Consider the following 13,068-nt stretch of genomic DNA (forward strand, 5'->3'; position numbering starts at 1 on the left):
AATATCTATGATATTGGTATGTCAAACTCATACGAGCCATGCCATACAAAATACTGAACTGATTGCTAATTGAGCCCAGTGTTTAAACAAGCCAACTGAACAAATCTTCAACTTCAGCCTAAATCATACTCCAAACATTAAATACTTCTCTATTAATAATACTCCATTTGTCCTAATCTATACAAACACCGACATGCAGCTACTCAAATCCTTGGATGAAGTCAGTTATTATATAATAACCCAATAATATCAGTAGAGTAGCCGAGTCATATTCAACTTCAGTCTAAATCATACTCCAAACATTAAATACTTCTCTTTAATATAATAATACTCCATTTGTCGTAATCTATATAAACACCGACATGCAGGTACTCAAATCCTGGGCAATCCTGGGATGAAGTCAGTTATGATATAATAATCCAATAATAGCAGTAGAGAAGCCTAGTACTTTTGGCAAAACCACCCTCTTTCCAACATTTCATTTTAAAGCCTCGCTGTAATCTTTAAGCTTTGCCAAACTGCAAATTCTTATATAATTTGACTGTAATGTCCTAGATATTGGTGTTACGAGCTCAAGCTGGCTTCACAGAAAAGTCTACAGACCATTTTATCTACCAGAAATTCTTTTATCTTTAACTTTTATTTTGTGGTAAGAAGAGACGGTTTTGAGTGTTTTAAGTATGGTAGTAATGCAAAAGAAAACTATCTTGTGTCATGATACAGTGTTCGAAATACCTGTCTGCAGTCTGCAAACTGCAGATAGATTTCAAAGATTGCAGAAGAATAATTTATACAATCTGCAATTTTGCAGCAGGAAAAATTGGCACTTGGGATTTGGTGCTCTTGGCCCCAAGGACAGACAACACTTAAACAACAGGAGCTTCTTCACTAATTTACATCAACTTTGTCTTGACTTGTTTATCTTTTGTTTCCTTTTGGACTTTCAAAAATTTGTCTTCACTGATTTGCATATCAATCAATAGTTCATGCTTATAAACTTGCAAGATTGTAGTATAGAGGCTTGTGTATTTGCAGAAAGTATTTCCAAATTGCAGAACAAAATTTTGACTCTTCTGCAATATTGCAGAGCACTGAAATAAAGTATTTCGACCACTGTGATATCACGGTGGAGACGTCAACACGGAAACTGCAAAGATAAACCAGCCACAGGCATTCCAAGATTCATACAGTTTGATTGACACTTCCTGAAAACAGCTTCACACTGCCACAGCGGGACCTTCTGTCAGACTGATTGGATTCTGCCTAGCAACAAGCCGTCCCCACAGAACACCAATGGGAAATGTTGTATCACCAGTAAAACCCATTTGTTTCAATGGGGGCCTTTTACCTTATGGCCACACCAATTTAATTTCTTGGTTAACGGATTTTTCTAGAAAAATAATGGAGCGGGCGGACGAAAAAAAAAAACAGGTCTAGGCATCCTATTATGGCCCAAAAGGGTAGGATAGGAGCCATGAAGTCAACACACCAGGCCGGTTCAAAATTTAAACAATGAATTTTGAACTTTTAATGATACCATTGCATTGAAAGATGGAATAACTGTAACAACTAGGATGAAAAGGACTGTTTTCAACTGTTCATGGAAAAATATGAGCATTTTGCAGATGATTCTGAATTTTTATTTTTATTTCCAAATCAGAAAGAAATGAAGCGGGCGAATCCGTTAACCAAGAAATTAAATTGGTGTGGCCTAACAAGTCAACATCTCTTCATCCTACCATAGCAGTGACATTCAAAACAAGAGAGTAATGCATAAGTTAGTCGTGAACAAAGAAAAGGGGTCACTGATCAATACGACATAGGAGTAACTTATGATGTTCCTGTACCTTCTAGGCTAAAGTCATTTGTCATTGAGGAGCAATACCTTAATTAGGAGCTTTGAGTTGGAGGGAGGATACATTTTACCAAATGTTATATTTTCAGAATTATCAGAGTATTTAGAATATACTTTGCCATTCTTTGACTGTATAAGCAAGTAACTCAACATTTGCTGTAATTTATTTTTGCACGGATTCAATGTTGTGCTAGGAGTAGGAAGAAGGTTTCACAGTGAAAAGAGCAAGCGGCCAGGCCTAATAAATCTTTATTGCCATTACACAAATGTTTGCAGTGTTGTTAAGGTCTGACCGGGCCATCTGTTGTCTCTCATGCAGAGACTGAATGAATAAGCACATTTTTCCTACCAGGAACCTTGTGTTAAAAAGGTCATAACCTGTGGACAACCTGGTCATATTCGGACAGAAAAAAATGTATAACTTAATATCCATCCTTATTAATTCACCACAAAGAGATGCTTGAGATATTTAAAAAATGTCACAGTTGAACAATTTGCCAAGGCGTTTTCACATGGTTTTGAATTTGGAATGAAAATGCTCATTTCAGAAAAGGGAAAGAGCCTATGCAGAATGTTAGCATTAGCATTACTTCATAGGAAGTCTGCCAGACATACATGTACAGTGTGAAGAAACAACTCCCAGATTTAATAACGGAACCAGACTCTTCAACTTCCTATTAAGTACAAACAAAAAGGTGAGGTCACCTGAACCTGTATTTAGACAGCGATCTTGTCTATCAATTTAATTATATAATCCTGACTTTGTTTAGTCCAATGTACACATTATTACTATTAGTAGGGGTATTGGACGCCATATAATACCTGTTACGGGGCCGGTAAACACCGAAAATGGGTCGATTTTAGAGCGTTCAAACGAGTATATAACAAAGTAAAAATGCTTGAAATTTGGTATCAGTAGTTGAAGGAACTCTTTATCTCTTATTTTGTCCAAGTTTTATTAAGATACCTTCAATGGTAAGCGCGAAATCGCCGATCGGGTCGCGCGAGTTTTCCCGGCGGCGCCATGTGCGCGCCCTCCCCGTGCCGAAAATTTCAAGAAGACGCTGATCGCCGGAGCCCGCCCGCGCGTACCGTGTGCAAAATCCAGAAAAAACTAGCCACTAATTTGTAGCCAAGAATACGAGCTTTCGAAAAATGCCTTCTTTTTTTCTGTACGACGTCAGGATCGAAAGTTGTCCGCATGTGAAACTTTCAAAGTGCGATATCTCCACAACTTGCCCCCGGGGCAATTTTAAAAGGAAACCATCATATGAAAATTCAGAACATTAGCTTTAATTTGATGCAAGATTCGCATATGTGCGATCCTGCTGTACGCGCGGAATATGGGGTTACTTTCCGGACGATTTTGGCTTCAACCGGGTAAACAACAATGGCGGCCGTGGGCAGCTACGTGCCGGAGCGCTGCCATTCCGCCGCAAATTTGACGCCATCCGACGTCGTAGAGTTCATCACGACCGGCCAAAAAACCAGGTAAGGTATTTATTCAAGTATTTTGGGAGTTTTAACGTGTTTTTGTGTGCCCTTTTGTCCGTTTTTGCTTCGATATGTCACATATGAACACGAAGCACATGTCAGTGTATTGTTAGCTGTGAATCGTCGGCAAAAATGAGCCTTCCAGCCGGATAAATCGTGACTTTTCCGCTATTCGAAGCATTATTATTTTCTTGAAGATACATTAGTTCGTTATCTTGTTCCTATATGTATATTTTTGTTGTTGTATACGTGTTTTGGGGCTCGTTTGCGTCGCGTCTGTTGTGTCGTCGTATGGGGTGGGAGGGGGGCGTGACGTTTGTGTATTGGGTCCTTACCTTAGGTCAGGATAAGATCATTTTTTTCATAACATTTCTTTTTAACGGGAAATATCTGTTTTTCTTTTTATTGCCACGCTATTACAACATTTCTTTATGCTCATATTTTTTTAATTCTTTGTGAAAACCTAAAATTTACTTAGTTACATTAAATTTTTTTTTAATTTTTTTTTAATTTTTTTTTTAAATTGTTTACAAACTGTTACTTAGTGTTAGTACAGGTGCCATAGGTACTTACACAGGTATTCATATATAAACACAAGTATGTATATATAAATATATAATTTAAATTAATATAGTTTCATTTTTTTTATTATTCTTTGCAGCAAACTGTGAAACAGTTCTATGCTCCACACTACTTCTGCTGGAGTGTGGGCTACGTGACCAGGGCATGAGTGTCAGCGAACATCTTCCTGGGCTTGTCCATTCCATCGACAGTGCTGTGGAGCTGCCGACGTACTGCTCGAATGTGTTGAAGAAAACTTGGAAGAAAGCTGAAGAGTGTGGACAGGAAGACCTGGACAACCTTCTTGCATCACCTGTAAGCTCAGTCTACAAACCTAAGAAAAAGGAAGACCCCAACAAGGTTGGAGAAGAGTGTGCAAAGGCTGGAATAACACGTCATGTGTTGGACAAAGGCTGGGACAACCCTCCTAAAATAGTTGTGACAAAAATGATGGTGGCAGAGATAGAAGGCTACTGCCAACCTGAGACTGACGACGATAGATGGGTGGGAAGAGATAGATAAACAGTACGTGCAATATTACAACAGGTACTTCGCCCAAACACAGCGTGCCGTCAAGTCCAAGAGGAACCTGAAAAAGAAGAAAAGGACATGAGTAAGATTAGGACCAATAGATCTCTATAGACTTTAATATTGTTAAGTTTTAAGATAAGTTTTATATAGTAGAAGATGGATAAATGTATACAAAACATCTATGTTCTGTAAGAAAATCTGTCGATGCATATATAATGAGGGAACGTCATAAAAACTGTGTGTAAATTCATAATAGTACTATAAGATGATGAGATATGCCAATTTTGATAGCAAATTTGGATTCAGCACGTGCCAAAACCCCCTAGATGTGAAATATGTTGACATACAATGAAAGACATGGGAGAAAATGCATTCGCGCATAATTAATTAGGCCGACGGCAATAAAGTCATAAAAGCACGATATGGAGATAAGATATGCCACTTTTGATTGTAAATCCGGATTCAGTGTGTATCCAAACCCCTTAGATGTGAATTTGGATCAGATATGTTTAAGTATAGTGGAATTATTGTGGTTTTGCATATGTAATTAGGGGGACTTAGAAATTTTTGGCATTTTGCCAAAATCAACGGTTTCCATGCGTGCTCCCGAAGGGCATATTGTTCAATATTTCAGGATTATGTATTTCTGTAAATAATGATGCAATGATTCTGGTTTTTACACATCATTTAATATGATATCAATAGAGCATTGTACAAGTAAATTGAAGTCTGTGTGATGTTTCGTTTTTATGATATTAGCATATGAAAAATGATAAAAATGGCGTATCTTACCGACTTCGTAACAACGACGACCCCAAAATGGGGACATAAATTACAAATATCTCCGCCATACAACATCCGATTTACTTCAAACAAAAACCATTTTGTTCAGTTTAATGAGCTCTTTCTAAAAAGCTACACTGTTAATGGCTAACAACAAAACAAAATTTTTGTCCAATACCCCTACTATTAGATGATTATGTAACGGTGTGGGTTTATAGGTGCTACGAACTGACGGGTCCTTTTAGCCGAATGGTTAGAGCTTTGGGGTGTCAACTGGTGCCCAGGTTTGGTGTGGGTTTGATCCCCGGCCTGAGACCAGGAGTGTCTTTCTGTATTTCTTCCAGTCTCTTTGCTGCATCCATGCAAGTTCAAAACAGTTCGTGTACACTTATCCAATGTGCTGCACACACATTTAGTGGCATGAGTTACAGGGGCAGAAAGTCCATCCATTTAGCTACATGTTGTCAGCTTGTATTCAAGGCCAGTTGTGGTCATACTTTCCACACAAAAAAGCTTGCCCTGCACCGGCCTAATTTGCATATGCATGCATAACTGATTAGACAGGGCTTTGTCCGGTCCAGCTCTAGTCTATTCAGCCCTTCTGATTGGACTTGGCATCCCCTCACAGGTCAGCATCTTTTTGACCTTTCCTCTTTCATTTCTGCATATATCTAGGCTTCAAAGGACTCAGCCTTAAATGTATCAGACAAGCTGACAGAACCAACCCGGCTCTTTTAACACTGCATGTTACTATGTCCTACTTCTCTACATACTAGCATGTGTGATACATTTACTTTTCCACTGGATGGGGCTAAGTGGTTCCAAATACCCTGAACTTTACAAAGAAAGTGACCTATTTTTGGTATAGTCCAAGGAAAGGGATGTTAGAACTTGTAATGTCCCCAGCTTCTGTGCATGGTAAGTATGACGACTAATCATCTTCAAATATTGGTTTCTCTGTTGACCAAGCACGCCTGCCGTTAAGTCGTGCTTCCGTGGTCACAGACTACTTTACAAGGGCCTCAAAGGGGGAGTTCAGTTCAGTTACTTGCAAACGGTGTGATCTGGCAACAGGCAAGGGTCTGCCTTCTCAACACAAGATTAGGTGAATCTGACTTGGCATGAAGCCCACAAACATGTTGACATGATCATCATCACTACATAATTTATCTCCGATGACACCAAGACCACCTAGTTCAATCCAAAGAAAACATTGATGGGAAACTCTTTTACACAGTGGCAACTATGAACCCTTCTTAAGTCCAAGTCCTTGGCTAGTGCGAAGATGACAGTAAAAGAAATGCTGAAATCATCACAATAAAGGAGGTACAGGGCTTTCCCAGAAATAATTGTGTAAACAAAAGACACTGCCATCTGAGTCACAATGGTTTTATGCTAAGATGCACATTGGTGATCGGCCTGCTCAGACATGGAATCTTGAATGCTCCATAAAAGCCCTTTATTGACTTCATAATTAATGTGGGTGAAAGAACTAAAATGAACCATAGAAACACAATATGGCAGCAACAGCTTTTAATTTTCTAAGCGCGGAAACTTCAAGCAAATGGTAATACATGAAGTACCAAGGTTGAAATATAATGATGACCAGCTTGATTACAACATGTAACTTTTATATATCTTGTCATGTTGCCTCGTCAACTACTACAAATTGCTTCTACATCATGGAATAAGTGGATTCAGATATGCCAGATAAATAGGAGATTCACTTTGTAAGAAGCTGTGTTCTGGGTCAAATGACAAACATATAAGATGAACCCTAAACGTCAACATCATTTAGTGACACTGACATGTCTGTTCAGAGAGAAGTCAAAAGGTCTCTAATCTGCACCTGGCTTCCCCGGAAATCTAACACAGAATACAACAGCAGCTTTCACCCAACATGAAGAATTTTCTGGCAATGCTGAACTAACTTTCTGGCACCCTAATCGGGGCCAAAATGAAGCCATTCGAACACTAATGCTTCTGTTCTATGCCACAATTTCTTGCCAGCCTCGGCAGAATTGATCCTACATAATGTATTCAGGGCTCAGAATGTTGTTTTCCTTTTCTGCATACCTGCACCGGAACAATCAAAATGACTCAGAGTCTCAGACAATCAGAAATACCTGCATATCATGCCTACAATTTTACCTGCATACGCATGTGGGTGTTGAGCCCTGGTATCCTTACATATGTTGTGCCAGACAAACAACTATCAGACAGGGACTTCCTGAATCCCCCCTAAAACACCCTGCCATGGTAACACATCCTCACCTAGTCCGAACACCTGGGGCACTGCGATGACGTAGCCCTTTGGATTAGTAACACACAGTTCACGCAACAACTGATGTGGAAAAAAAATGAAACACTAGTAGCATTGCGCAACAGAATACCTTGGTGATTCTCAGATGGCCGAACTGGTAAAAACAAGTTCTTAGAACTTCCAGGCCCAGCTTAATTATGACGTTCAAGGACTCTTAGCCATAATACTGGACATCCTTTTTACTTCTACTGAAAAGGATTTACTAAATCCATGGGAGGCAGCTTTGCTCAATGCAAATATTTAAAAAGTAAGCCCCCTCCCCGTATACACTATCCTGTTGTGATGTAACCCAAAAGCCGTTGTACGACTACAAATTCTCCTTACTTGAGGGGAAAAGTTACATCTCCAACTATATCACCAAAACTTTGTGTGCAATTATACAGCAAAGCTAACCTTAGTTCCTTTTATTATATCAGTAAAACGTATTTACTGGGAAGGGCGGGGGAATCCCTTTAGCTTTGGTGGTCTGTTGACTTATAACAAACACGGCAAATATGCTGTGTAGTCTATAACACAAGATAGAAGACTGAAGTACTGAAACAAACTACAATTTTCTATGGTATGCTTTACATGACCTAACTTCATCTTGACTCAAGAGTACGGGGCCTGTGCATCATCACACCTAACAATGGACACTGACTTTATCCAATCAAGTTACCCCTTATCAGTATATCACACCGCATAAGCCAATCAAATTACAAGCTTTATCTGCAACAGTACAGCCAGAACAGCTAAGTAATGGGATCCTAAGTGATCGATAACATCGCAAAGTTATAATGAACTTAGTCAATCAGATACCAGCTTTGCCAGCTCAACACTAGGGTTGCTTGTTCTTAGTGACAGCAAATACATGGTCATAAGTTAACATAACCACAAAAAAAAACAATGCTCATATACATAAAGCTAGTATTTTTTTAAATAAATAAATAATAATTTTGATGACACATTACGGCAAACAAAAAGGAAAAGAAAACTGCACTCTCCGATATTTTGTTGTAATTATCAGTTATCTTGTTTGTTTCTAGCGTACCATCCTCACTGGTCATACTAGTATCGCTGGTGTGTTACGGCGAAGGGCAGTTATACCAGCTATACAGATACAGATCCTAGGTAGTAGAGTGTGAAAGACCAGCTGGATTCGTTATAGATATTCAATACTTGCGATCGAACAATGTCCCCTGCCCTCTATACAACTGCACCCCTGCTAATATTCTACTATAAACCAATATATTCTTCAACGTTGCCATGCCATAAAATGGCTGGACAATTCCCAGCTACATTTTCCCTTACAACATGTAGTATCATTTAGCCAACCTAAGTTACATCAGCTGTTAGCTACTAGTGATGAAATAGTCCCTGGAGGGTACAAACATCTCCACCAAATTGGGATGACAAAAAATTCCTTTTCATGTTACCTACCCCTCTGTTCTAATCTATAACTTGAACTAGGATCTGATGGCAAATAATTTTTGTTTCTAGTACAATAACTTCTTTGGTCACAAAAATGGTGACTTGGTAGGGTCATAATCATCAGTTATCAGTCCTAAAATGACATCTTTCCCAGGGAAGAAACTCCCTTGAATGTACCCCTGCCATTTCTGCAACAAACCAACCAGACATGATAATGATGTCGTTCTTCCTAAGCTTTCTTTACTTACCTACTACCGTATTTCATGAACTAGCTATGGCATTATGGTATACTGTAAATTTATTTATTTTTGCTGGGAATGATTATGCAGTGCAGTGGAGACACATTTTCAAAGTAAAGGGGTCAGCATCAAGGACTATAGCTCCCACCATTAGTATTAATGGACAACCCCCAGGTGCTGTCTGTAAACCCTCCCTGAGTCTTCCAAGATGGGGAAGCTATAAATTTCCCATCAGTCTGTTACCACTTAGGCAAGTGATAAATAATTATAGCCACCAACAGTTGCCAAGGACCCCCCAAACACAAAACACATTCAAAATCTTTTGGGAAAATATCTTCAGGTCCATCATGACAAACCATTGACTATTTTGCCACACAAATTTCAACAAATATGGTCTTCTCTACCATATAATTTGTCTACTGCTAGCAAATAACTCACTTATGCATCTGTGACAAATACTAGTAACTGAATCTGTGAAAATACTTAGTAATCAGAAGCATTTTGTTTTAGAATAGAAATTAGATGTCATCTTTTTACGTATCTAGGAAGACTGGAAGTGGAAATAACATGTCAAATCACAGTAAGATAACTATATTTCTGTGTGTAAGCTGCACAAATTTAGAGCCCCCCTCCCCCAAAGGATAACCTTCCCTACCCCCCGGGGAGTCTGATTTTCTTAGCCCAATTGTTGCCATATGTCACAAGGTAGCAAACATACAGCAAACACTTTTGAAACCTCATGATCACAAAACAATAGGTTCCCCTTAGCAGCTGGGGTAGTTTCTTTTGATCCAAAAATCACACACTTACTTACTTCAACTGGGGGTGACAGCCTTAGGATTATACAAGTCCTTCATTTTTTTATCCCTTTGAATTCACCAAAATCAGCTCTAACACTACCAAACAACTTTTGTACAATTTTCAGCTCTTTTCAACAACGGAAAAATGTTCATCTACAAATATGACCACAGTTATCGGAGAAGTGAATAAGGAGGGTTTAAGATTTTTTACTCTTTGACCCTGTTTATTTGCATGAGTCACTCTAAGCCATACAACGTATCCTGTTTGGTTCAAGGAGGCATGTGCAGTGCAAATCGGTCTATTTTTCACCCCAAAGATGTAGAATAGTTGCTACACTATTGTCTAGCGATGTGTGGTGTGGAGTTATATCTTGATTTGGTTCAATATCCCGCCGTGTGTAATAAAGTCGCTGATCCCCCTCACAGTGAGGGAGGCGGCCGCCATCTTGGAACTTCCTCCCTCCCCCATACCTCGCCTCTTCCTGTCGCCACACTTCCCAAAAACTCACTCCAGACCCGCCAAAAATACAGAACTCACAGACAGAAACATGTCAGCAACAAAATCTGACCAAACATTTGCCCTCAAAGGCGTCACAACTTGAGAAAATTGCACAAATGTCGGAGTGGCGAATCTGTGTGTTGTGAGACAAACGTGCATATAACATGTTCGTAATTATTGTACAGACGATCTTTTCCTGTCAAAAATCATTTCGTGGCACATCTAAGCAGACTTCTGTGACAATCTTTATATATGCTGTACAGGGTGGTAATAAAAACTAGTTGTCTTTGGTACAATACTGAGCAGATGTGTATAAAGCTCTAGGCGATCTTTCGTCTGTGATTTTTTTGTTGACACTGAAAAAAAAGCATGGCGCAAGCGAACAACGAACGGCACTTCTGCCAGTGTTGTACAAAAAATTGAACGCTTGGTAAAACCATACAAACTTTAATCTAAACACTGACATTCATAGGCTTTCTAGAAATCTGATTTTATTGTCATCTAACAAAGTTATTGGCTAGAAATTATGTCGCAACTAGCATACAAAGAGGAACACACTGACCCGACCACTACAGTTCTGTCTACTCACCGATTCCTCTTGGCCATACACTGTGGTGGCAGCCGCCAAAAACAGCAGGAATATCGCCCGCCACTTCACCATCTTCCTGAGGTTTGGGCCCTCTCTGATGTTGCTGTCCTTTCAAGGGCCCAAAATACGAGAAAAAACGAGTTGAAAACGTGAAAATCCGTCCGTAAAAATGATTTTTCGCTCCGCCTGTGCCCCGCTTTCCTACAGGCCTCTTCCTCACCGAGACACTCCACCTAATTACGGAATATATCACTCCGCACCAAATCGGAGATTTTGGCCCGCAAACTATAAAAGTAACGATAAAAACCACAAAATCTGAGCTGAAATTCCCCCTCTAGTTTAAAGTACTGAACGCGAAACAGAAATTTCTTTCGTTTCTTAATGATATCACAAGTTCTAATTTACCAGACCTATTTTTATCGCGGACGACTAATGGTTGGTGAAAGGGACTTCCCAACCAGCCACAAAAGGTAGTGACGTCACACATTCCACGGAAAAAATCACGTGACATCCAACACCTTTGTTTTGTTGTTTTCGTAGGTTTCGCCACGAGTTTCCGACTATAAACTTTGAGGTCATAGCCTTAAATTAGAAATTAACTTTTCATACATTTCTAATTCTCATGTACTAAACGTGAGAGGCCTGAAGGGTCGTTTTTTTGCACGTTTTGTTTACTCAGTCATACTTTTCTGACACACCTAGGATCACCTAGTAAACAAGCTATGACGCATTACGTCTATACCGGAAGTCAACTCATGACATAGTTTTCCACGAAAATAGCCAATTTATGCAAATAAATTAGGGGGGAGTGGCTAGCCTTTGAAATCAGAAATGGATGTCCAACTTCACTATTTGCCTTCTATTTTCAGCTTCTGGTAATGATGTACACTTCACACCAAGGACCTTATAGTTTATTTCCCTTATATGCTCCTTGACCACACAATTTACTAGATAACTGCGTCAAGAAGCGAGAAGAAGTCGAACATGTAAATAGTAGATCACATTAGTATGTATAGTTTAAGTATCATGATCATTGCTGTATCCTTTTCCTTGTCTATTTCATGACCTGTACTTAGCTTGTTAGAGCACAAACGTACAATAAAGGTCTTTCTTTCTTTCATTCATTCAATTTAACAAAAGCTTTCGACTCTTGGTTTCGTTATTTATAGATTATACAAGTTGAATTGACTTCCCGACAATGACGTCAAAGTGACTAGTCACCACGTACCCGGGTGTGTGGTTTCCTACACGTTCCTGCATGATGCTTGCCACGTGTGGTTTCCGGAGATACTTAGAACGGATCCAAGGAGCTTCCATCGTATAGGATGTCCTTGGAAGATCTAAGAAGAGGCAAGGATAAGAGATAAACGACAAGGCGAGCGGTTTTGAGGAGGACTCAAAAGATAGTCACTCGTGTGTGCCGTGTGTGTCTTGTTAGAGATGACTGTGGCATGTAACCAATGATGGTGGCATTGTTACACAAATGAAATTTAGTAAAATTCAAACTCAAAATCATTCAACATTACAACCGAAATAAATAATGTGAAAGCGAATTAGTCTTAAATTTTCTTGAATTCTCACCGATTATTTTACAATGAATAAATCATCGATACATCAAAATCGACAAAATTGCTGTTGTCAGCGACTACTAGTATATGTTATCTTCCGATAACCTTTGTTTCAATGGCTAGTGTATATTTCTATTTGTAGTTTAAACCAAGAAGGGAGGGGGTATTTGGTTACCGCAGATTGACCTTAAAGTCAAGTTGGGAGGAATTGATGGCTAATAAGAAGTTATGGGCCATCAGTTTCTACCAGGCACCACGTCTTCCCAACTTGACTTTAAGGTCAATCTGCGGTAGCCACCCACTTTACCCAAACACCGTTGACAGGGATTTGTACCAAAAATTGAAATACATGTATGTTAATTTAAAAAAAAACACTTATGTACATATTCATGTAATAATTTAACATTTTTAACATT

At 39.2% G+C, this 13,068-nt stretch overlaps 1 protein-coding gene and 1 long non-coding RNA gene across 3 annotated transcripts in view; one reads left to right on the top strand and one right to left on the bottom strand.

Annotated features, from left to right (window-relative positions):
• The window catches only part of LOC109479555 (syndecan-2-B-like), a 22,339-nt gene extending 10,971 nt beyond the window's left edge, over positions 1-11,368 (bottom strand). Inside the window, exon 1 of one of the 2 annotated variants that reach the window (XM_019781535.1) lies at positions 11,085-11,368. In XM_019781535.1, coding sequence (XP_019637094.1) covers positions 11,085-11,156 — 72 coding nt within the window. In that variant the 5' untranslated portion in view covers positions 11,157-11,368. The remainder of the gene's footprint in view (positions 1-11,084) is intronic. The other variant, XM_019781536.1, reaches the window with a different exon arrangement.
• Positions 2,925-5,407, top strand: LOC109479556. Its single transcript, XR_002140792.1, has 2 exons — positions 2,925-3,346; positions 4,011-5,407. It is a non-coding gene; the product is annotated as an uncharacterized LOC109479556 (long non-coding RNA).
• Positions 11,369-13,068: the final 1,700 nt, after the last annotated feature.

Source organism: Branchiostoma belcheri, unplaced genomic scaffold, assembly GCF_001625305.1.
Source record: "Branchiostoma belcheri isolate BF01 breed outbred unplaced genomic scaffold, Haploidv18h27 scaffold49, whole genome shotgun sequence".
Lineage (NCBI taxonomy): Eukaryota > Metazoa > Chordata > Leptocardii > Amphioxiformes > Branchiostomatidae > Branchiostoma > Branchiostoma belcheri.